The 25,442-nt window shown below is 38.7% G+C and overlaps 1 protein-coding gene across 19 annotated transcripts in view; it reads right to left on the bottom strand.

The window, feature by feature from the left end:
• cacna1aa (calcium channel, voltage-dependent, P/Q type, alpha 1A subunit, a) overlaps positions 1-25,442 on the bottom strand; it is a 112,918-nt gene that overhangs the window by 31,209 nt on the left and 56,267 nt on the right. For 7 of the 19 annotated variants that reach the window (XM_030140076.1, XM_030140068.1, XM_030140079.1 and 4 more), the window contains exons 19-41: positions 24,557-24,607; positions 23,603-23,771; positions 22,764-23,377; positions 22,250-22,599; positions 21,972-22,107; positions 21,613-21,742; positions 20,197-20,256; positions 19,272-19,378; positions 15,826-15,834; positions 13,965-14,064; positions 13,708-13,868; positions 12,320-12,460; positions 12,036-12,237; positions 11,604-11,768; positions 11,040-11,150; positions 8,688-8,771; positions 6,273-6,275; positions 4,307-4,423; positions 4,055-4,120; positions 3,056-3,153; positions 2,197-2,347; positions 1,918-2,045; positions 438-534 (exon numbers count right to left, since the gene is read on the bottom strand). In XM_030140076.1, coding sequence (XP_029995936.1) covers positions 438-534; positions 1,918-2,045; positions 2,197-2,347; positions 3,056-3,153; positions 4,055-4,120; positions 4,307-4,423; positions 6,273-6,275; positions 8,688-8,771; positions 11,040-11,150; positions 11,604-11,768; positions 12,036-12,237; positions 12,320-12,460; positions 13,708-13,868; positions 13,965-14,064; positions 15,826-15,834; positions 19,272-19,378; positions 20,197-20,256; positions 21,613-21,742; positions 21,972-22,107; positions 22,250-22,599; positions 22,764-23,377; positions 23,603-23,771; positions 24,557-24,607 — 3,250 coding nt within the window. The remainder of the gene's footprint in view (positions 1-437; positions 535-1,917; positions 2,046-2,196; positions 2,348-3,055; positions 3,154-4,054; positions 4,121-4,306; positions 4,424-6,272; positions 6,276-8,687; positions 8,772-11,039; positions 11,151-11,603; positions 11,769-12,035; positions 12,238-12,319; positions 12,461-13,707; positions 13,869-13,964; positions 14,065-15,825; positions 15,835-19,271; positions 19,379-20,196; positions 20,257-21,612; positions 21,743-21,971; positions 22,108-22,249; positions 22,600-22,763; positions 23,378-23,602; positions 23,772-24,556; positions 24,608-25,442) is intronic. The other 12 variants (XM_030140069.1, XM_030140070.1, XM_030140064.1 and 9 more) reach the window with 7 other exon arrangements.

The raw sequence follows: 25,442 nt of genomic DNA, 5'->3' as shown, positions 1-25,442 counted from the left end.
TGGACAAGGAGAGAGGGGAGGAAGAGGAAGGGGTGTCAATGCAGTTTCTGTCTTTCCCCCAACCCCCAAAAACCAAGAACAATGCAACACTACAGTGGGCAACCGTAGCTTGCTACATTATAGCCATGGCTCCACAGCAAGCAAAAGAAAACAATATAAAAAAAAAAAAATGTTTTATTTTACGATATGGTAAAATATCTTTATGTGGATTTATTTTCCATTTCACTCAGTGCATTTCACATGCTTCTCTGGGTGTCTGCATTGTCCCGCACATTCTCTTAGCAGTTCAGAATGCAAGTCAATAATGGTGGAAAAAGTTATAAAATATAAATGAAAAAAAAAAAAAAAGAAAAAAAGAAAAAGCAGCATTCACTCCATTCCTGGATGCTGTTGCTAGCAAGTGTGGTTGAGAAGTTTTGTTTGAATGGAAGTCAAACCTTGCAGGCCACCCTATGGGGGCATTTCTTGCCTAAGCCGAGAGGCGGGTCGATAACTCGTAATAAACTGTACATGTCCTTATAATGAATTCGCCCGCTGCAAGAAGAATACAGGGGAGTTAAGAAACACACACATACACACAGAGAAAAAGACACACATCCAAAGAAGAAGAGAGAACACTGGGAGGAAGAGCACAAGATTGACAGTATCTGAAAATACTTTACAATGTTTGCTTTAAAAAACACATGCATGCAGACACCTAAATGTGTACATGTAAGGTCGGTAGTTCTGCTAATACTGTTTCCCTCCATTGTTTGTCCTTTTTTCTTATTCCACAACTCTTTAAGTCTTCCATTCCAACCAGTAACTTGATGTATTCACAGTGTAATTAAGAAATTGCTAACTGAAGAGAAAAACATGTGCTTCCAAACTGGTAGCTACTTAATAGCTGCTTGTGAAGTGCACATAACCTCCCTCTTAAATATGTGTTTGATGTCAGCCATGTGTGTGTGTTTCCTGTCTTCTGTTTGCATGTGGAAGTCATTAAGACAGTGGCTAAAACAATAGCACATTTTCTCACATTGTAAACACTGCTAACATTTGTTGTTTTTCAGTGTTATTTGTCCAGTATCGACACAGTAATACAGTACTTTATCACAGTTTTCAATAATAAGCTGTAATCAGTAATTCAAAATGTTTGCACTCACTTTTACAATTTCCTTAAAAGTCTTAATTTTAAAATGTTTATTCACTGATTGTTAGTTTACCACCTCTTTTCTCTCTGAATTCACCTGTTATAGAGCAGTCTATGTAGAGTCTGCAGGATGACATGAAGGCAACACACGGGCACTGGAATTCAGATACCACGAAACTTAGCATGTCTACAGCTGACACTACAGAATCACACAGGGAACTCTGACTTAAAGTGTAGACGTTGCTGCCGTAAGTTTTTGTCAGTATGCAGATTCCAGAATAGGGAGGAGGTTTTGGGAAGGGGTGGGAGGGTATCTTAGGAGGTGAAGGAGAGGTGGGTTGTACGGTGTGAGAGAGATAACCAGATGCTGGAGGAGGTTATACTCAGATCCGTACAGAACCCTTGGAGCTTTGAACATTCAGTTGTTTGAACTAGTTGACACTTGTGTTTCACTGTCTTTGTTCAGAAGTTACTGCTTTCATTGCATGGGACGCTGTGTGAACAAGTATATTAGTACAAGCACAGGAATCAAAAATATTTAAAGTTTTTAATGTAAAGTCTATGTGACTTTAGCTATTACTCATGATATACTACATGTATAGTATATGGTTTGTCATTATGTAACTCTAAAAGGGTGTTTAATGTCACTTACAAATGTACTTACTTGTAAAACCCAAATGTGTGTGACTATTATTATGCACAAAAGAAATCAGCATCATCGCCTGTGTATTATCTGTATATATGTGTGTGTACATGCAGCTGAATGCAGGCATGTTACCACTCACCAGGCAGCTGGATCATACTCGGCCCATATCCTGACATACTCATCCAGATGATGAGGTCCCAGTATAGATGAATCTCTAGTCAGGTACTCAAAGTTGTCCATGATGACAGCTACAAACAAATTCAGCATCTGCACAAGTGCAAAAAAGTTATGAAATGATTTCCCAAAGTTGTGCATGTTTCTGTATATCTCCGCAACTTTATGCATGTCTTTTGTGGATTTTGAATAAGTATGTATCAAGAAATGAGAATTCAAAAGATTGTATTAGATTAATGCTCACCAAGAAGGAACAGAAGAAGATGAAGGAGACAAAGTAGAGGTAGGCAACCTGGCTGCCACACTCTGGGTCTGGATTCCCTGACTGGGGGTCACAGTCTTTACCCCCCAGACATGCAAGCATGATCTCATGCCATGCCTCTCCTGTTGCGCTCCTACAAACACAAAATCATCCTGTTATTTAATATGTTTTAATGTACTCATTTGAAAAAAGGATTGCAGTTAGTTTTAATTAGGGCTGCACAATACTGGAAAAAATTGACATTGCGATTTTTTTTTTTTTTTTTACCCTGCAATATATATTGCGATATGAAATAGCTGTGTGGTGCCGACGTAAAAGGTCAGACAAATTAGTTGTGTTACCTCTCGTTGTGGCAACAATTGAAAGGCACTATCAACACAGAACACGTGCTTCAGTATCATCCTTCTTGTAGCCAAAATAATTCCATAAAACTGATGTTGCTTTTCTTTTTGGTGCCAAGTTTTCGTTTTCGATGATTTTCTCTCATTCGCTGCTCATTTTTCAGTGTTGTTACCATCGACTCACTCTGTATGTGGGGGCGTGGTCTGCTTCGGCAAACTGATTAAGAACGACTGTGATTGGTGGATCACTGCGCGCAGTGTGTGTTAGGTACCCAGGACGAAATTAGTTGAGAACACGTTGAGTTCATTTGCCTCCTACATTGCTGGACCTGTGATGTGACTATTGCGCACACATACATCGCAATGACGATGCCCAAATGATATATTGTGCAGCTCTAGTCTTAATTGTGTCATACAGAACTGCGCAAATGTCAATTGCCAATATATGTTTACCAGTTCACTCACACACATGTTCACACATACACACACACACAAAGCACCTGAAGAGAAGCATGAGAGCCTGTATGAAGGTCCTGAAGTTGTTGTGGTGGTTGATTGCACTCTCTCCATCTTCTTCAATGGCAATATTCCCGAAAAGCTGTTGCACACAATCACACAGTTAATAGTAGAAACCAGACTGTTAATTAGATTAGATTAGATTAGATTAGATTAGATTAGATTAGATTAGATTAGATTAGATAGAACTGTATTGATCCTTTGGGCAAAACCTTCAGGAAATTGAGGTTCCGACACTAGATATACACACAAGAAATACTACAAGAAAATAGCAGAACAATAATTCTAAAAAAGAAAACAGTATTGGGGGAAAAAAACAGGCAAATTGCACATTGTAAAATACTAGTAGAAACAAGTAGCAAGGTGGTAATAATAATAATAATAATAATAATAATAATAATTACAGGCTATCTGCAAATTTCATCAAGGGAAATTTAAGATTACAGTTTAAGAATTATTTAGCTGATGCTCCTGACATAAAAACAAATAAATATTAAGTAATGGCAAGTGTTCACTGGTGACTTTACTGCAGCTTTTTCTAACGTCTCATGTCACTCTGATATCTGTATAACCAGAATATGACCATTTTTATCCAATAGGTGCAGTGGGTGTCAAATGTGTTATTTTCAGTAACTTCCAACAAACACTAAATCCAATCAAATTTTAAGACCTGTCAAAAATTACAATTAATGCGTTTACAGATTAGTACAGATTATTGGATTTTAGACTAAGGACTTTGTAATTAGTCTCTTCTTTACTACTTAATAAAGACTTAAGAGCCTGAATGAGCCTGCAGATGCTTCACTGTACACCACTTTCATTATAATCCTTCTTCAACGTTATGCACCACATCTATGACTATTACCATCATTCTCATTCTCCCTCTCTACCTCATCCTCCTACTCATCATCACTTTCCTATAAAATACACTTAATGTATCCCAAAAGCACTGTAGCAGTTTTTAGTTCGAGGCTCTCACCCACCTGCATCCCAATTATGGCATAGATGAAGAACAGCATGGCAATGAGGAGGCAGACATAAGGCAGTGCCTGAGGAGAGACACATTAATTGTTTTGTATTAAGTTTAATACATATGGATGCGGTGTAGTATGTGAGACTGCACCTTGGCATTGTTGATAATATTGAGTGTATGTATTTCTGAAGAATCTGCACAGGTGAAAGCAGACGATTCCATTTGTCTGTGTGTAACTATGTGCATATAAATGGATGTAAACCTTGAAAGACTGAACGAAGGTCCAGAGTAAGATGCGGATGGTTTCTCCCTGCCTCAGCAGCTTGATGAGACGAGCTGCCCTGAACAGCCTCAGGAAACTTAGGTTGATGAAATTATTCTACAGCCGCAATATAACAATAGAGAGGGGGAAGAAAAAAAAGAAGAAAAAAAAAGGGAGGAGAGGGGTTGAGACAGGTGAAAGAGGATTGAGAGAAAGGACAAGATTTGGGGAATGGAATAAAGGGGAAAGAGAAATTAGATATAGAATAAAATATGGAACTTATTTGTCTTAAATAACCAAAACATGAAATGAAAATAAGTTCAGTCAAACACAAAGTAAGAAAGATTCAAATGAACACAAATCATAGAACCAGAAGCCAAACAAGTCAAAGCAAACAAATCGAAAGAAATGCAAGGATTCAACAAGCTTTCATATCCATTATGTTAAACAAACCAAACCAAACAACACAAGGGAAAAGGGAATCATCCAAATCTAACTGTTTTTATCCAATTGGGTTAAGTAGTCGTAGTGGGAGGACTTGCGAGTAGTTAAAGTGCAGGGACATTTCAGGACATTTTCTTGGAAAAGACAACCAAATGCACTAATTCTCTCAAGGCAAAAGATACAATATTTTAAAATGAAGCAAGCCTGCAGCATGCAGATGTGCACTATTGCAAGGGAAAGCAGCAATTCTAATGGCAGCTTCTGCACCATCAAAAACGATTGGCTGCCAAAGTCATGTGACATACTGTAGTGATGTCACAGTTAAAAACAGGAGCATGGTTGAAGGACGATGTAAGGTCATGGTTGAACTAAATCAATTTGTGACATTTTCATTAGTTTTAGGTTAAAGAAAATACAGCTTTTAGTTATACAAAATGTGTAAAATCTTGTCTTCAACCATTTTTCCCAGCAAAAAACAAAAACAAAAAAAGGGAATTTTAGACTTAAAGGGCTAAAAAGGAATTGGCAGCAAGCACATGCATGATCGTATAACATAACACGCGCTACATTGTTCTGTGTGTGTTTGAGTGTGGTGTGAAAAGAAAAGTTCCTGCCTCAGACATGCAAGGAGCCACATGCATCACTTGTTTTCTCTGCCAAAGGCAAAGCTGTCGACTTGCTCTGTTGTAACAGGAAACACTCCACCAGTCACCGGCAAATGTATAACTGTCTATGTGCGCATACATGTCTGCTGCGTATGGATTCAAACATGTGTTCTTCCATATATACAGTAGCCTACTGAGCAAAAGTCCTAGGCGGACATCAGGTGTGTTGGTTTAACACAGTTCTAAAGACAACACATATGCATTTCTCAGTCTCTGCATTAAGATACAACCTGGATATATAGGAAGTATGTACAGCAGTAAAAACAAAACTAAAGTGGTGGTATTTATTGTGACCTCTTTATGTACTTAATATGTCTTTTGTTCAGACAATATTAGCTTTACTGAATTAATTGGTTTAATATGTTTTATACCAGGGTTCATTTAACACGTGAGATTTTTCTATCACTGCTGCTTCTTGTCATGGGGTCAGGGGTCACACTAAATAGTGACTTTAACCTTTAGAATGCATTTAGTTTCATTTTTGTACGTCTTTTAAGGCTGTGCACATATTTGCTGTATATTCTTGTTGTATCTGAAGAAAAGTGAATGAGAAATAAAAATGTATGCTTATGTGAACCCTGCAAAAACAACAAAGCTAAAGGTGGCCTAAGACTTTTGCACAGTACTGTATATGAATGTGATTTGTGTCTTTTTACTGCACATATACACAATACATCATAACAGTGACTGATAGAGAGGTAGCAAACAAAACATCTTTTCTGCTTTTAGTTTTCACTCAGAGCTGAGCCTTCTGGATGCAGGAGTCAAGCAAAGCATGCACATTTCACAGCCATAATAATGGCTGGGATACAGTTCAGACAGATGCAGTAAAATAATATCTCCAAAAAATTACAAACCATCTACATGTGGATGTTGCAGACATATGGTTTATAGCAGCAAATTTTTGGATTTTTGGTTGGTTCGAAGAACAACCAGAGAGATTGACCAAGCCGGTTGTCATGGGTGGACACAGAGGATTCATAGTGCATTTTGATTGGAAGGAATCACAGGTGATGGGGGAGAAGGGGATGGGGCGAAGTAGATTACAGTAGATCGTCGTTAAGTTTGTGGACGATTTAAAGAAAGCATGTAAAAAGATAAAAAACAAGAAAGAAACAGAACAGTCATTACAGAGATAAGTTAACACAGCAGCATGTTTCTGTGGCAGATATAGGAGAAAAACAACCCAAACAGCAGAGAACTGTGTTAATTTTAAATAAATGAAGATCAAAATTTATCAATACACAAACCAATCCATTAAAAACATTTCTTAAACATTCATAAAAGTCAGATCAGTTTTATCCAAGATGGTCTGATTTACTGTTAGATTGTTTTATATATAATGAATACACAGTTTAAGAAAACCGTCAGGAAACTGCACAAATGTACTCAGAAATCTGTGTATCTCCTTTAAATTTTAAATAATCACCAGATCCTCCTGTAAATCTGTATGAGATGAGCATGTATGCACACACATTCAGGTTTGCACACATCAGCAGTTTCATATTGTCCCACACAGGGCTTCTCAACCAGCAATATTGTATACTGTGAATACTAGGCCTCCATGAATTTGTTGAAAAACATTATTGTGAACAATTTTGCAATCTTCAGCAAAATAACTTTCATTTGGAGTGTTTTACACAGTAGCTCTCTGTGTGTCACTGAAACCAAAATATCACCTAGTGTACACTGAACCTTTAAATGGCAGCCATATGCAATTATGCACAGCCTAATAACTTCCAGACTCTAACATTTTGTTCGTCTGGCTTTGGTCTGATTACAGCACACATTCTCTGCGGCATCTTTTCAATAAGCAAATGCAATGTCACAACATCTATTTCCTTAAGTTTACAGACACATAAGGTTCCGGAACCTAGATCTGACCAGCTGAATCAACCCCAGATCATAACCCTGCCCCCACAGGCTTGTACTATAGGCACATGGCATGATGGGGAATCACTTCATCCATCTCTCTTCCTACCCTGATGCATCCATCACTCTGGAACAGGGTCAGTCTGGATTCATTAGACCACATGACGTTTTTCCATTGAAACACAGTCCAAACTTTATGCTCTCAATCAAACTGAAGGGTGTTTAAGAAATGAGAAGCTACTCACCGCATCAGCTGTTGTAGCCAAAACATATTAATCACTACTGTAATCATCTGGCTGGAGGCTCTTATTATTTGCTTACTTAAAGCCAGGTTGGGACTTTTTTTGGTCAGGCTGTGCATAATTGTATAAGTTGATACTATAATTGCAACTCCATTAATTGTACACAGTATCTCATTGATCTGTCCATATAATATTCATCTTGATGAATAGATAAATAACTGGGATATTAACATAATATCTATGATATATATAAAAAGTGTGATTACTTAAATCTCTTCCTTTTCCTTGTATTATAACTCATTTTAATGCACAAGTTTAGAAATATGCTGCTGAAAATTGAAAACAAAACACAAAAATGTACATTAAACTATATAAAAATAATTAAATCTCTTCCTTTTCCTTTTATTATAACTCAACTTAATGCACATGTTTAGAAATATGCTGCTGAAAAGTGAAAACAAAACACTAAAATTTACATTAAACTATATAAAAATGATTAAATATCTTCCTTTTCCTTTTATTATAACTCATCTAAACGCACATGTTTAGAAATATGCTGATGAAAAGTGAAAACAAAACACTAAAATTTACATGAAACTATAGATATATGACTAAAATTAGTAGTAAAATCTCATTTTTAGCTGACATCATTTGTGCATAATCCGATATCCTGCGGACCTTCAGTATACTTCCAGCTGTATTTACTAAAGAATTTGGAAGTGCCTGCAAACCCTCTACCGACCTCCTGAGTCGCAGCATAATATGACTGACTATCGGGTTGCCTTAAGAAGCTGTGCACTGGTTCACTACACAGAATCAGCATGCTTCCTGCCTTGCTCTCAGTGCTGGTTAGCTCAAGTCTGGTCTCTCCTTATTGCACCAACTGGGACAATTATATAAGACTTTCAAGACATGTTCATGCATGATTGAGCAATGCAAGGCTCAACTGTGGCCTCTAACTCATGCTCTCCCTTAACTTCTGGTGTTTTTTAGACTGATGTGACAGATGTGAAAGCCCCTACACACAGACTACAGATCACCTATTCATATTTGCTAAAGAAATACAGATTCTACAAACATTGCTAAAACAATATCATTTCTGTATTTACTCTTCGGATTCGTCAGTACAAATCAAAACACAAAAATCATGCCACTTACCCCAAGCTCGGTGACAAGGATGTCAGTAATGCTGCCCAAAACTGTCACACAGTCAAAAATATTCCAGGCATCTTTGAAATAATTCTGTGAGCAAGACAAAAAACGTAAGAGAGGGAATTGAGAATGGAAAGAAAAGGTGACACATAAGTAAACAAACAAGGATGTGGCAGGGAAGAAAACAAGTAGCAAGTAAGGAAAAGATTTAGCAACAAAAATATTGAGAATTGAGAAAAGCAAAGGGATGAAGATAAAAAATGAGAAATTAAACAGGAAATAAAAGAGGGAAACAGAGTAAAGAAGAGAGCAGAAAATGAAAAAGAGAACAGGAGAGTGGAAAAAGGAATGTTAGTGTCAAACCGGAACAAGACAGAAATTAAATGAGACAAATGGACCATCAGTGACAGCAGGTTGGACTGATGCCAGACGACAAGCCTGGGACAAATTGTACTACATCGGAGTCTAAATTACACACACAAAGCTAATATGGAACTGCTTCGTGTTTTTCGAAGACATTCACAAAACGCATATCGCATCCCTTTCCTACAGTAATCTGCAATCAAGCCTCATCCATATATGCTATAAGACATTTATTCAACATGAAAACTAGATTCTCATAGATAAATATTTCTTAAAATGTTCCCTTTTAGACAATGGGATACTAATGACCAGATGCTGATGAGTAAGGCCTGTGTCCTTAGCTGTCCTACCTATTGCCCAGAGCCAAACTGTGCATTAGAAAAGTGTGGGTACTCAGAGACTGTAAGAGAGGCAGCTATTAAAATAAACCACCTTGACATGCACACATACACACACTTATCTCTGAGGCCCCGTGTTCCTTATGTGTATGTTGTGCATTTACAGTCTGTGTCTCTACCAGACTCAAATCCTACCCCTTTTAATCTCCACCCTTTCTGTAATCGTCGCTTCTCTTTTCACCGCCTATCTGTCATTCACACGCCTTCCTCTAATTACTGTATTACTGCCCTCCTTATATCCTATATCTCCTCCTAACATTCATCCCTTCCTCCATCCTCTGCAGCTCCGATGACTTTACACTTTGCAGCTGACTTTTTTTGCTATTCTTCTTCCTATGTCACCGTCTCTCCTTCAGTATGTACAAAACAATGCAATGTGTCCCAGCAACACAGGAGACCGGGCTAAAAAACACTTTCATTCCAGGACACCTTGGGGTAAAAAAGACCTGATGTAGAAGAACGCACGTGAAGAGTGACGCTGCATCTCTGAACCGAAGCAGGACATTGTGTTTGCTCACGTCTGTGTGACCAACATTACCCAAGAACAGATGCATTGAACTCATCGAGTGACTATCTGGAAGTGATTTGATTTGGGAAGATCTGGCATAAGAATAAATGCAAAACAATTGTCATATTTAAGAGAACTGTATTTTTTCCCCTTGCAAGATTCTCATTGCATTTACTTGTTTACATGCAGGAACACTGAGTCTAGCTGCTCACACTTACAATCACAGTGTTGTGTTAAATAATTTTCTTGACTCCAGCCAAAATTGAAAGCAGAATAGTTTCCTGGTATCTATGATAAGGGTCAACACATTTTTAAGGCTGATACAATATACATATCTGTTACATATTCTTGCACAACAGTAATAATATTTGCACTCAACGTCTACCACTATGACAGTATTTTGTATCTTGCACAGTCAATCTTTTTTTACCTATTTATTTTTTCTTGCTTAGTGTACAGTTTATTTCCTTTATTGTGTTTTAGTTTAGCTCAAATTGTTTTAACTGTACAGTTTACTTCCTTTATTTATAAGCCTCACATCAGCTGAAACACTCAGTTTATTTAAATCCAGGTTAAAGACCCACCTGTTCTCAGTGGCATTTGAGTAGAGTTTTTATTCATCAGTTCAGATCTGCACTGTTTCTTTCAAGATTAAAGTTTCTATCTGTTTATCTGTTTTATCTATTTGTCTGAGTTTTTTTTCTCATGCTTATACTTTTCATTGCTTCCCTGCTGTAATGCTTTTAATGTTTTATGTAAAGCACTTTGAATTGTCTTGTACATGAAATAGCTATATAAATAAACCTGCCTTGCCTTGCCTATTTCATTTCAATTTAGCTTAACTGTTTACATTAGTCATGTGAAGGGAACTCGCAAAGTATTAAACTATTATTTTCCATCAAAGTGAGTAATTCCAAATGGGTGAATTTCAAGTTGAATTTTAGGTATCATATTTAAGTTTAAAGGTATATACAGTGTAACAGTGATAAATCTCATTTTTTCAAATATAGCATTACCTACATTTAACACTCCAAGATTAGGAGGAGCACTACATTCCCACTGCACACAAACCCACACACATAGACTCACCAGTGCTCCAAAGGCGATGATCTTGAGTACACATTCCATGGAGAAGAGGGACGTAAACACTATGTTCAGGTTGGCTAACACATCTTCATAGGTATCAGATGCTCCGTCATACTATAAACAGACATACACACACACACGCAGCCCACACAAGCACACAATCATACCAGCAAACCAGTGTAGACATTCGAGAGAGTGGATTGCCGTACACAAATAAATGTGCATTAGTAAGAGACACATACATACAGACACAAAAATGCGCACACACACACACCACCAGGGACAGAAAGGAGGATGAGTATACAGACATGTGAACAGACACTGAGTTTAGCTCACCCAGTGAAGACAGACATCATTAAACTGTATCATATCATACATAGTGAGCACAGCAACATCTGGAAAAGGCCAGTGTAAAGAGTGTTTATATTTGGTCACTGAATTAAACTGATAGAGGGAGACAGGAAGAGATAAAAAGAGAGAAAGATGGCAACTTCAGAGCCTTATATTCTATAGCTCATGTTCTTCTGTTGATTTTGATTGTAAATATGTTTACACAAGGACTTTTACCTTCATCATCAGCACAACTGTGTTGAGCGCGATCATTGCCATGATAGTATATTCAAATGGCGGTGACACCACAAACTCCCACATCCGGTACTGAAAACTCAGCTTGTTCTGAGGCATGTGGCGTGTCAGAGGCCTGGCGTTGATGGCAAAGTCTATACAGGCTCTCTACAAAAGAAATGACAATAAACAGTTTAGAATAGAATAGAACAGAATAGAATAGAATTGATCATTATTATCACTGTTACAGGAACAATGACCATCAGTTTAGCAGCACTGTTTCTGTTTAGCAGCAAACATTTAAATTGTAAAATATCACTCAAAATATTGAAAAATATTGGTAATAGTTTTGCTCCCAGCCAGAAAATATTCTTCTCAACATGCTTCTTTTTCCCGACATCTTGATGCTCTACCTATCCTCGTTTATTTCCTCACCTCATTCTTTTCTAAGCTGTAATCCTCCATCATCTTATCCCCTTGCTCCTGGAAGGTGATGATGATCAGAGCCACAAAGATGTTGACGAAGAAGAAGGGGAAGACCACGAAGTACACCACGTAAAAGATGGACATCTCCATCCGGTATCCCGGGCTTGGGCCCTGGTTCTCGTAAGTCGCATCCACTGAATGCTTCAGCACCCTGCGCAAGAGAGCGTGAGGAGTTAAGAGGTTTTCAGACTCATGTGAGTTGTGTAGGACTGTGCAGGTTTGTGTGCACTCACTGCGGCCACCCCTCTCCAGTGGACACAGTGAAGAGGGTGAGCAGGGCCCAAGCCACATTGTCGTAGTGGAAATCGTACTTCTTCCACTCCCGCCTCTGCGCCTTCACTTCGTTATCACGTTCATACACCAAATATTCGCCTCTGAAATACAAATATCACACCATCAGGACATCAGCACACGCATAGCCATGATGACATCAGCTGGATCGATGCCAAAATAAGCTACAATACGTTTGAGGGGTGGGGTTTGTTGTACGTGGCACAATGTTATTCATTTGTTTTCAAATGTTTTTTGATTTTGCTTTAGTCTTGGTTTTACATGAACATAAGTGTTTTTGAGGGACTGAAAAGGTTTAGCTTTTTTACTGATTATTAGTCATTTTATTTACTGTTAGTGCTGACTTTGCTTTACAAAAGTAGAAAAAGGGTAGGATGATTATGATTTAGTAAAGCTTTGCTTATTAAAGGTCCCGTATTCTGTAAGGTTATTTCATTTTAGAGTACCATGAACCAAACTAGGATAGCAGCAGTCCAAATAAAGGGAGAACACAAAAACAGAGCTGAATTTACCTGGATTTTTACTTAGTTTTAGTTTGTGTATTTAAAGGTCAAGCCATTCATTTTTTTATTTTTCACAATGTTTTTTTTTTCATATTTGTTTTTTCTTTCATTGCTAGGTTTAATGTTTGTTTTTTTTGCTTTAATTTGCCCTTTATTTAACCAGGAAACAATCATTGAGATTAAAAATGTCTTTTACAAGAGGGTCTATATCTCACTTGGGTTCAGCAATCTCATAATCTTACATTATGGCCAATTTTAATTTTTTGGTGTATGATCTATATTACAGATTGTCATAAAAAAAAAATTTCCAAAATCCCAAAAAGTCCATGAGGAAGCTTCTGAACTCAGCCATGCAGTGAATCTGATTTACACAGATGCTACATACAACATTTATGCTGGTGTGAAAACCTTTTGATTCATTATAAAACTCTGTTGGAACAAATTAGGTCACCACAGTCTGGGTAATTAATGGAAACACCGCAACTGTATGTACAGAAGAATGTCAATTAGTGGTTACTTCATCTGGACATTGTTGATATTGTAATAATTTTACTTAAAAATGCAGAGATCCTAGACACCACACACAGTCAAAGCCTACAGAAACTAGAGAAAACTGGAGAGAAAACATCTGGTTGTAATTCAGCCACATTTTATGAGATAAGAACATTTCAATTATAAGATGATCATGGATGGTGGAACTTTTTTTTGTCTAGTTCACCCAGCCCTGGCTTCATCTTCTGAGACTTTAAATTCACTACCACATAAGTCACTGACCCTTGTTGACTTCAATATAAAGAATCAGGACAGAACATTTGGCATTTTCTAACCTGCAATCGCGCTCAAACTCTTTAGATTCATCGGTGCAGTAAAAGAAGCGTCCCTTGAACAGCTGCACAGCCACCACCGCAAAGATGAACATGAAGAGCAAGTAGACGATCAGGATGTTGAGCACATTCTTCAGAGAGTTCACCACACAGTCAAACACAGCCTGAGGAGAGGAGGCAACACAGAGGGCACATATTGTTGTATGAAAAAAGTAGGATGTAAATTATTTGCATTGTTTACATTTTCGACATAAACATACCTTGAGTTTGGGAAGACGTTTAATAGTCTTCAGAGGTCGCAACACTCTCAGTACCCTCAGGGACTTGATGGTGCTAATGTCTTTACCCTTACTGCTCCCCCTATATGTTTACATACAGGCAGACACACACACACACACACACAGAAATGTTCACACACACACACACACACAAGTGTGCACAGACACACACAACAGGAGAAAGTCAGCAGGTTGGTCAGATACGAAAGGCTCAGTAGTTTTTATTCCAAAATGGCAGTGGGAAGCCATTCCTTGATGGGATTTGTGGCCGAGTTAACTCAAAATGAGTAACTGCGTCTGAGTTAAATACATAGCAACACATGCAGCATTGCTATTATATTACACTGTAGCCTTATTTCTACATGTGAGGTTAGCATTGTGGCTACATGCTAGACTTCTGTGGTATTTTACAGCTAAAGTACATGCTATGGGAACGTTTGATATCATTCCTATTTGAATGCTATCTAGTAGCTACAGTTGTTTAAGATTCTGCAATGTATTTCAATGCTTTCAAAGATGGCTAAAGCCTTTGGTTGCACATGCCCAGCTAATGGTGAAATATATTCATGCTGCATTGAAACCTTGCTTTCCATGCTCTTGTTTTAAGAAGCAGCTTGAATATAAGACAGCTCTACTTGAGTTATTTGCAGAGAGAGTTTAGTCTTGGTCTTAGTAAGATAAATGCCTGTTAGTGGCTGACTAACAGACCTCCAGTTGACTTAGCAAGTCATTTCATGTTATGACACTTTTACAATGGTGCACATCCTAGATAGTAGGTAAAAAAAATAACACAATTTAGTTATGGCACAATTGTGCTCAATTTGGAGGAATAGCCAAACTCTCTCTTTTGATGACTCAACCAGTTAATTTCTACGATGTCCAAACTAAGATTAGTTTCACAGCATTGTTCAAACAGCATTGAATCTTGTCTTGTAGGCCTTCTGGCAAAGACAAAGATAAGTGAGCATTTCGTACAGAAATGCTGACCCAAACCTCTTTCTTATTAGTGCTTTAACAGTGAAATAGCCAAAACTTTTCCTCTTACACAGAATGCTATTCACAAACTAAAACTCACACATTTAATGCAGTAGCTAACTGACACTAAATAGGGCAACTCATAAGAATAAGACTTTTTTCTTAACTACAGAGCCAATTTCTCATCATAAGATAAAGTTTCATGGTTGTTTTAACTCCCTTCCCTGATTTTCCCAACTTCTCAAATACCTGGCATAAAGATTAGGGTTAAAAGAGGCCAAAGGTCACCGATGGTGGTCTGTAGGGGAGAAGGCAGCTGTGTCTACAGCTGTCTGTGTCTTACAGCTGTCATAACAGATGGTAGACTGCTGGTATGTGTGTGTGGACTATGTGGATACTAATGTGCATGTGCATATGTGTGTGTTGAAAGTAGTGTGTGTTCATGTATGTGTGTGAATGAAACACATTTATACTCCATGTCATCATCATTTGCAGTACTTTGTTGGCATACAGTTGAATATATTTGCATTTTCACCTGTCAGTGTTGAAAACATCTTGTAAATCACCCTAACCCTATCTTGAACTACGTTTTTTGTCACTCTGTCCACATTTACTGTTCTCTTGATATTTTTCACTGATTTACCTGTAATTAGCACAAATATCAAGAATTTGCAGGTTACGTTGAGGTTTAGTGAGTGTCAGAGTCAGAGCAGTTCAATGGTGAACAATGAAACAAGAGAAGAACAGACAAGTACAGAAGTCAACTGCTATGAAGGATGGATGAACAGGAAAGAGGCTTGTGACCACAAGATTGGAGCCTGAAAGTGCGGAGAGAGAGAATGAGGAGGCAAAAGAAAGAGAACTTTACCCGCCGCCGCTGTTGGTGGTCCAAACGGAGAGATGAGAAAGGGGTGAGAGACAGCAAGACAAAAGGAGAGAGACAAAAAGACAAAGGGTGGGAGAAAGATACAGAATGGGACACAAACAGAGGAGGGATTTCGAGGGAAAACATCCATATGTGAAACAGAGAGAAAAAAGAAACACAAGGCCTGCTTTATGTTAGATCGACCCTCCCACCCATAAACTACTGTTAAATCAGGCAAACACATGCATAGAGTAATGTACACTCAGTACAGTTTAACAAAAGGCAATGCTACAACTCAAAACTACAGTCTCGATCACTTTCATTGGCATATAGGTCAGTGATTCATATCGGAATAATACGGTTATGATAATTTATGCTGAAAATGTTTATTTAAATAATAATTATTTAAATTCCTACTTGTCAGGCCTTTATTGAGCTATACGCCTTTTTGTTTATATGTGAAGACTGATATTACTTAATGACGACAATACACTTCTTCCAATTTTGAAGCGTGTTCACATGTAAGTAAATATTTAACATAATCATTACTGTTCCAATAGTAAAGCTTTAAGGTATTTAAACTCTGTCTAGACATGAAACTCAGTTCAACTGCAGAAATGGTTGGGACAGAGGCACAAGCAGTCCAAGACACCAGCAGCCCTCAGACCAGACTAATTGGATTAAAGGAGCGATAAACATCTCCAATGAGACTGCTGAGCCTTTCTGGAGTGCTGTTTGATTTCCACCAATTGAATTAAGACATTATCTGGATGTGTATGAGTCTATTCTGACTGGTTCAGATCTCTTCATTGGCCATTAGTGTTGTTAACCCCTATTGTAGTAAAATCACTTTTTTGAACTTCATCTGTGTCAGTCAATTGACAAAACTGTTGGTATTTGAGTTGAGTTGACTGTTAGTCCAAACAGGGTGAATCCCAATTCACCCCTTGCCCTCCCCCTTACCCCTACCCCTCTGTTTTGCACATACATGTGAAGGGTAGTGTTGTCCCGATTCTCAATTAGACGGAGGGGAAGGGCTAAGGCAGAGGGCTGTATAGCCCTTAAAATTGAGATATTTCAGGACCACAGTATGAACGGAGGGGTAGGAGATATTTCTCATAATTCTGTTCGAATCATCGGCAAGATGGAGGTAAACACAGCCAAAAAGTACAGCAGTGTGATGAAAGAAACACGCAAATGTACGTATTCTCTTCATAAACAACTTAATCATTTGATCAACCATTTAATGCCGTTTCAATGTGTTACAGATCGCATTTCTGCGGTTTATGGTTGATAGCCGCAAAAAGATGACCAAAGCCCATGCAACAGAGATGCTTACAGCTTCTGACAGCATGGGGAATACTTTCAGAAACAAAGTTGTTGCATCTGTTAATAGCAGCATCGATGACTGCTGATGACATAACAGGTCGTGAAAGGTTGTCCCATTTCATAGGGGAATATTTCAAACCCTACCCCTTGCAGCTCCATTTCAAGAGGTAATGCCAAGAGCAAGGGCCAAGGGGTAGGGGTAAGGGGGAGGGCTAAGGGGTAAATTGGGATTGGGCCCATACACTCAGTAAAGCATGGATCAGACTTTACTGTATAATTAACTGTGGCTTGGTTTCATCCATTTTTACATCTGCAATGAACCCCTTTTACCGCTTACAACTTTATGTATCCATATATCTTATTCTCCTGGATAGTAAGGGCTTAGACAAAGAGAGAAAAAATACAGACACAGAAAGTTGACTCACAAATAAATATATAAGACTCATACAGAGAGTTTAGAGGACACTGAGTTAAGGACAGAAGAACACAAACAGAAATACAGACAGATTATATGCATCACATACACAAGTAGATCAAACTGAACATACAGGGAGTGTTAGTGGAAAAGACACACATAAAAAATGATTTAGAGAAAGACTGAGGCAAAAACTGGTCTTACAGATGGGGCACCACCACTAGAACCCTGGAGCGCCTGCCATATTCACATTTACAGTCTAGAACAAGAAATATTTTATTTCCATGCTGTAATAATGTTATACAGCATAAAGAAGCAGTATATATGTGTTCCCATTGCAACTATCTTATCAAGCACCTGTTTTGTTGCTTTAGTTAAAATATCATTCCATTTCTGGACACAGGTCGGCTGCAAAACCATGAGAGGTTGAGACAGATCTAGCTTACATGGAGTGTAACAGGAGCACTGCATTTACTGTATTCAGTCGTCCTTTACTGATACAAAGCAACATAAATAACATCGGAAATCAACCAAGATTGCTTGTAACGTCTCTGGGGCTCCAGTTCTTGAAGCAAATTTGTAAACTTTAGGGACCTGGGGAAGTGTTTAGACACACTGAAGATGCTGAAAAAAATAAAAAATAATGAACAAAGATCTTGTCGGGCTGTTCGGTTTGATGCAGATATATGCATTGCAGACATTTACACGCAAGCTCATAGCAAGTTTTTGAGGCTGCTGCATCATCATAACTAGTTTACATCCTCTAACAGAAAATGTAGTGATGAACTGATTGAAGAGGTTCTTGATCTCCATGCAAAGACAAGTCTTGTGTCTGCCACCTTTTCAATACAGCAGTATCTCATATACAAGATCATAAAAACTAAAGATTCAAGTATCGCATGTCCAAACAGAAAAAAGAAAAGAAAAAAACAAGACTTAGGCATACCCGGATGAGCAGTTCTACTGATACAAACTACTTTTTTACTCCACATCGACTGCACACCTGCTTCACTTAATCTCAGCTACCAAGCAAAACTCACAGTTCATGCTCTGTATCCAGCGTAGTACTCTAAGCCTTAACTTAACCCAGTTATGTAAATCTAACTATGGCTTATCCTCAGAGTCATGCAGATCAAGTAGGATTTAAAGTACCTGCTTTGCCATGGTGAAGGGTGTGAAGATTTATAGGAGCGAGCTCAGCAGGGCCTGGCCTGGCTTTGCATGGGCCTTTAACTCTAGAACGCCCTGGGCACTAAAGGGTTACAGGTGCGATGGGTGGTCCTCACCTCTCACAGAGGGAAGAGGAGGTGGGTAGGAAGCGCGGGGATGCTAGGATACTTTTTGATATCATGTAGGAGGGGTAGCTGCTGGTGGTGGGGCTTAGAAATGGCAAGACTGCGAGAACAGTTTTGGAGTGTAAGAGTGTAAAGGCAGAGAAACTAATAAACAAAGGTAGGAGGTTAATGGAGCGGGGAAAAGAAGACAAGAAAATGAAGAAAGAGAGTGAGAAGAGAAAAAAATGTATGAAATATAAAAACAGAATAAAATCAAAAGAGACAGACAGAAGAGGTAAAGACAGTAGAGGGAAGGCTATACTCCAAGGTGCTAGTGAGGCAGTGGAAAGGCAGGAGGAACTGAGGAACAAGGATGGAACAGCAAAGGAGAGGAGAGGACGAAGGACAGGAGAAGCAGGAGTGAGACTTACGTGAAGGCGAAGGCCACCAGAGCACCACTAACCACAATAAAGTCAAGGATGTTCCACAAGTCCCGGAAATAAGAGCCCGGGTGCAAGACCAATCCCAGATCCACCATCTAGAACAGAGGCAACAAAATGGACACATCATTAAGCAGTAAGTGAAACTTTGGCTCCAGTCTGAGTCTTTCTCTTTCCACAATGGTGATTTGGAAAACTGCTATTAAGTCAGACAAAGGCTGGGGGGGGGGGCTGACTGGCAAAGTGTGCTAATGAAAGAGGTTACTTTAGGTTTCTGTACGTCCTTTCCCATTTAAAAAAACCTCATCTAAAAAAATCAATATCACTTCAAGTGTATGCTATATTTAGAATATTTTTGCTGCTTTACTGTGCTGTCACACAGACCTTTTCCACAGGGACCTGAAGCCCTGAAGTGCCCTTCAAACCAACCAGACCTGACCAACAGTAACTGCAATTCTGCAGTTCAGTTGGTCGGCAAGCCCACTGTGTTTCTGTATGACTGATGTTTTTTAAGTTAGCTCAGATTGAAAGTGACAAATTACACAGTGGTAAAACTTGTACAAATCTGGTGGTTTAGAGAGGAGGAATACGGAGGCTACGATAGCCCAACAGAAAATGAATGAGTTTTGTAGACTCCATCTAATTAGAGGGCATTAACATTGTTTTTTTTTTAAGGAACTATAGTAAGTACAGTTATGCTAAAAGGTTCGCTCAGTGGTGGAAAGGGTCAGGAAATTGCATGATAAGCTATAAAGACCTTTTCTATAAAATGTCAATTTGTATGCACATTATCACCAGCAAGGATGTGTTTCATTATAACTAAGTCACATCATTCAGTTTACAGTTCAAAAAACATGTTGTACTGTACTTCTGCAAAACATAAAGGGCCTACATTGTGAGATATCTAAATACATACCTTTATAAGCATTTCAAAAGTGAAAACTCCAGTGAAGACGTAGTCAAAATAACGTAGAACCTGTACCAAAAAAAAAAAACAAAACACAAGAAATGAATTAGGGGTAAACCAATATGTTTTTTTCAGGGCTGATACTGAAACTAATTACTAGTAATAAAGGAGAAACAAAGAAACAGACAATATTTGAATCAATTCACTATTGCAAAAACTTTTAAAATCCTGTCAGGAGTAACACAAACTCCAACACAAAAGTTGACAGAAAAGTCTTAAAGGGGTCATATTTTGCTTAACCCACTTTTATTAATCTTTGGTACTTTTATTTGTGTATTTGGACCCTAATAGTTCAAAAAGTTTGAATTTGAACCCTCCAGGTGCTGCAAAGCCATCTTTATATTCATTCCGGCAAAAATTGAGTGGATTTCTACAACCAATTTCAATTCCTTCTTAATTTGTTACATTTTATAACTAGTTGCATTATGACATTTGCACATATAAGGTCAAGACTTTTGAATATTTCTCCGAGTACGCCATAACTGTTTATCAGCAGCACCGGTTGTAGTCCATACAGAAAATACGTCCAAATTTCGAGCCAATTACCTAAAATGTTCAGTTGTTGGCTGTATTAGCAAACACAAGTGGTTGATCGGGACAGAGAAGCACCTGGAGGGGGTGGGGTGTAAAGTGGCTAATTTGCATTTAAGGGCCAGCGCTCAAAACTACCTTTCTGGTGTCATTACTCAGAAATAGGGTTGAAGATGGACCTGTGGAGTTGAATTGATGAAGAATTCAGACCCAAGCAGAACATTTACAGTTTATGTAGACCACAGGGAAATGTTTTAAAATGCATAATTCCGTTTAAAAAAGCAAAATATCACTCCTTTAAAAGCTGACTCTGAACTCAAACACAAAAAGTGCAAGTAAAGTTTCCATATTAACAATAGGATTTTGACTAAGTACCAGTAAATATTTCTCGTGATATGTAAATGGACTGTGGTATTTGCTCATAAACATATTAGTGATGACAAACAAAGGTCAAAGAGCTCATTAATTTCTTGAATATCAGAAAAAAAAATAGAGCAATACCAAAAATCTGAAAAAAAACAGAAGAATATTGAATATGACCTAAAACAAGTTGTTCCTCTGACAAACACAGATGGGATATTATATGTTTTCCACTTCATAATGCCTTTACTTTTTACCAAATAAAAAGTGGGGCCTAGAGATATTAATGTCACAAAGTTATGACCCAAAGGCAGATCAGACTTTGGGTCATTCTTTCAGAAATAAAATACTTGGCATTGAATGTTCCAACATCTTTGCAGCTGAAGAATGACTGTGGTAAAAATAAAAACAATACATTTAACAATAAAATGCAACAGGATCAATGACAGATAACTACTCAAATTCATGTCTTACATTGTTGCGGGGGGAGTCAGGCCAGACGGGGTCTTCAGCAGCCAGGGCGATACTGCTCATAGCAATGACAAGCAGGACGCACATCTCAAAGTATCGCAGGGTGCATATGTAGTGACACGCTTGACGAAACCTGGGAATAAAAAATATTACTCCACATATTACTTAATCAAGGGCTGGATAGCTGTGACTTGCCAGTTTGCCTTTCATCTCGGACTTAGCTCTAAATAAAAACAAAGGGTGTTCAGTTAAATGCCTCAAATAACACAATCCAATGTATCTACAGACTCATTCATGCACTACATAAATGAGTGTGTATTACTGTAATGGTATTAGTTTGTATTAGCAACTATCCTGCTTACGGGTTTGTAGTGGTCAGGATGAACATGGATGTGAAAGGAGGCATGGGTCTGGGTCCTCCTTCCCCTCCCTTTTCATCATCATCATCATCTTTATCTTCTTTTGCCGGCAAAGGCTCAGTGTTGGCATTTTTATTGACTGGGCAAAAAAGGGAGATGGGTTGTTAATTAAAGACAGTTTTATTGACTGGGCAAAAAAGGGAGATGGGTTGTTAATTAAAGACAGTGAAATAAGACAGTGATAGTGAACCAGATACCAAATACAGTCCACCTGCCCTTACCCTGAAGTATGGCATTAGTGGATGGAAAAATAGGCATATCTACAGCCGTGAAGTCAGGGTGATGGAGCCTAATGATGCTGTTGGCACGGTGATGTCCAATGTTTCCATAGCTATCTATTGTGACCAAACTCCCACGGGTTCCACTCTTAGCAAGATGGAGGGCAGATCCAAAGCCTGGGACCACAGTGTGGTTGGAAATCAGATTAGGGTGGCCCTCATTTGGTGGGGTGGATCCAGATACCAGTTTGGTGTTCATGAGATTGTCCATATCCTCGCTATACTGGCTGTCCTGTCTGGAGATGCTTTTTTGGATGGGCCGTGTGGTAGAGAGGTTTGGGACACTGCAATCCCTGGAAAGATGGAGAAGAGATGACAAAAATATTCGAAAATCTATTCAGTTTTTACATTCATATGACAAATGCATAGCAGAAAAGGACTGCATATATATATATATATATCTATATTATATTATAAAGCTTCACATAATAAACTGTAATATTAGTGAATGACATACTTCCTTCTGTGTTGGCACATCCTCTTCCCCTCGCCCTCTGTCTGGTTGCCATGGCGATTTCTTCGTGGTTTCCTCTCACTGCCATCCCCACCTCCCTCCTGGTCTCCTCCCTCTCCACCTCCTTCTACTCCTTTGCTCTTGTGCCTCCCCGTTTTTCCAGTTCCTCCCCCGCCAGCCTCATCTTCGGCGTTTTTCCGATGCGACCTGGGCTTCCTGTGTTCGGACTGCCCTCCTCCTCGGCTGCCACTCCGGGTGTGGTGGTGGCGCCTGGACGGCCTGTCCTCAGAGCCTGGCCCAGGAATCACTGTGGCATCTAAGCGGACATGAGAAGAGTGGTGGTGGTGCTCAGCTTTACGACTCCTCCTGCTTTCAGTAGACTCTCCACGCTCTAAGGGAGGCCTGACTGGACCACCTCCTCCTCCTCCTCCACCACCACTGCCACCGTCTACTTGGCCAACATGTTCACGGAGGTGTGTTTGCTGGCTGAAACACAGATCTGAATTGTTTGCAGTAGTCTTGTTAGTATTGTTGTTGCGGTTCTCATGAGGGTCAACCACCAATGGTCGGTCCAAGTGGGTCTTCATGTCTGGGCGGATGTGACGTGAGTAATTGACCTGTATAGACAGAATGGTTGAGGGGAAAAAAACAGCAAAGAGACATTAGAGACTTCTACCTCCGCCAAAAATGAACATATATATGTAATGATGCCAATGGAAACTTTAGGTTGTAACATGCTTCAACTGATTAATACATTACAGAAGTAAGCAACACATCATGATAGCCGTCACTTGTGTATACTGATAGCACAAGTCTAAGGGCCATTGTTTTGCCTTGTTTACATTGTTGTGCTCCTCCCTCCCTGTCCTTGCCTTCCAGCGGTCATCAACATCCAGTTCGTTATAGAGGGCCTCGCGGCTAGACGCCAGTGTCTGTTTTCTCAGCTCCTTGGTGCGTTGTTCCCACACTGACTTATTGACCCCCTTATTGTGGTTCTTTTGCTGCTCCTTGCTGTAAAATGAAGCAGGGTGGAGAGGGGGAGGAAAGGATGGGTAGAATTTACAATCTGTTTAAAGATGTGTGGCTGCGCAAATATATACACATACACATGAGAATGATGTGAAAACCAACACCAAAACTATAAGTACATAAAAATAGCCAGGACATAAAGACACAATGGGGCCACAGACAATTAAAGGGTCATTTGGCTGGACCTACAGAACAAGGAAGCTCAACAGAGCAAAGATCTGGGTGTCTACATAGCTTGCCAAAGCACAGCCCTACTTTGGAAAACCATGCGGGGACACAAAATGGAGGATAACACTGAGGCACGGTCAGAATTTATCTCTATACTGTAATGAAATTATGTAAAAATATATATACTGGCCAAGCTTAAAACAAAAAAAGCCAAAATTCCCACTCTGCTAATATCCCAAGAAGCTGCAGTTGGTTAGATGCATAACTCAAATATTAAGTAATTACAAGACCACCTCCTTTTTTACCCTCCAAATCTCCTACATTACCAACTTTAACTCCCTTTTTCTTTCCCAGGGCCAACAGTCAACCACAGTAAAGCAACAGCCGTACTGCGAGGTGCAGGCAACAGAAAATATACTGTTTAAAAAAGCCAACACAAATTACAGCTAAAGAAAGCCAGGTATGTAATCCATAAAAGAAGATTGTAACAAAGGGACAAGGAAAGGAAATTATTCTAAAACAGGAAAAGAAAGTAAGGAATGGTAATAAAGTCAATAAACAGAAGGGATTCAGAAATGAATAAACAAATAAATAAATACCAGTCCAGAAAGGGGTCGGTAGCGTTGTGACACTCACTGTGTACTTTGTTGCTGAGGAGGGAAACAGCTGGTGAGTGAGATGGTACGAAAGAACAGAAGGAGGATTTCATTCCAAAATGGGCTACCTTTAACAACAAAACACTCTGAAACCCTGAAAGAATTTGGTGTGGTAAAAACAGAATTTTGTGGAAAAAAAAAAATAATAATAATAATATCTTACTGAAATGCGAAAACTGAACTCATCTTAAGAAACAATTACATCTTTGTTAAAAAAAAAAAAAAAAAAAAAGGAGAAATATTTTGGAATGCAACCCTTTACACATGCACACAAAACACGAGTTCCCAAACACACACACACCTTTGCAGTTTGTTTCCATCTCTAAACATTCCTATCAATTTTCTGTTTTCTTCATCTCATAAATGACATCTATCTTGCATCACTGCATTACCCTGTATGATTACTGCTCTATCCTGATCATACTTCAAAAAATTTCACTTCTTTACCATATCTCTAAATGTTGTAATTTTCTGTTGTTTTTTTGTCTTTGGTCTAATATTCCATCTGCTTTCCAGTTAATACATCCCTTATTTCCTGGTTACTTTTATAATTTTATCAATTTTTTTCTATTTTCAAATCTTATTTTTTTTTAGCCTACATTTCCTCTATTGTTATTAAGATTGAATGGTAATTACTATAAAGGATGCATTGTTAGTGCATGTACAGTGTTGCTATGTGTATGTACAGCTGTTTTCAATGGGTTTTGTGTGACTCTCATGGGAGCATCCTTCTTGAGTCTAACACTGAATATCTTTTTCGAAAGATTTTTCACGCACCACTTATGTCCACAAGTTTCAAAATCCAGCTTGGAAAGAAAAGGACATTGAA

This window comes from Sphaeramia orbicularis, chromosome 8 (assembly GCF_902148855.1).
Source record: "Sphaeramia orbicularis chromosome 8, fSphaOr1.1, whole genome shotgun sequence".
Classification (NCBI taxonomy): Eukaryota; Metazoa; Chordata; class Actinopteri; order Kurtiformes; family Apogonidae; genus Sphaeramia; species Sphaeramia orbicularis.
The sequence above is the reverse complement of the archived record's forward strand: the minus strand, read 5'-3'. Positions and strand labels throughout refer to the sequence as shown.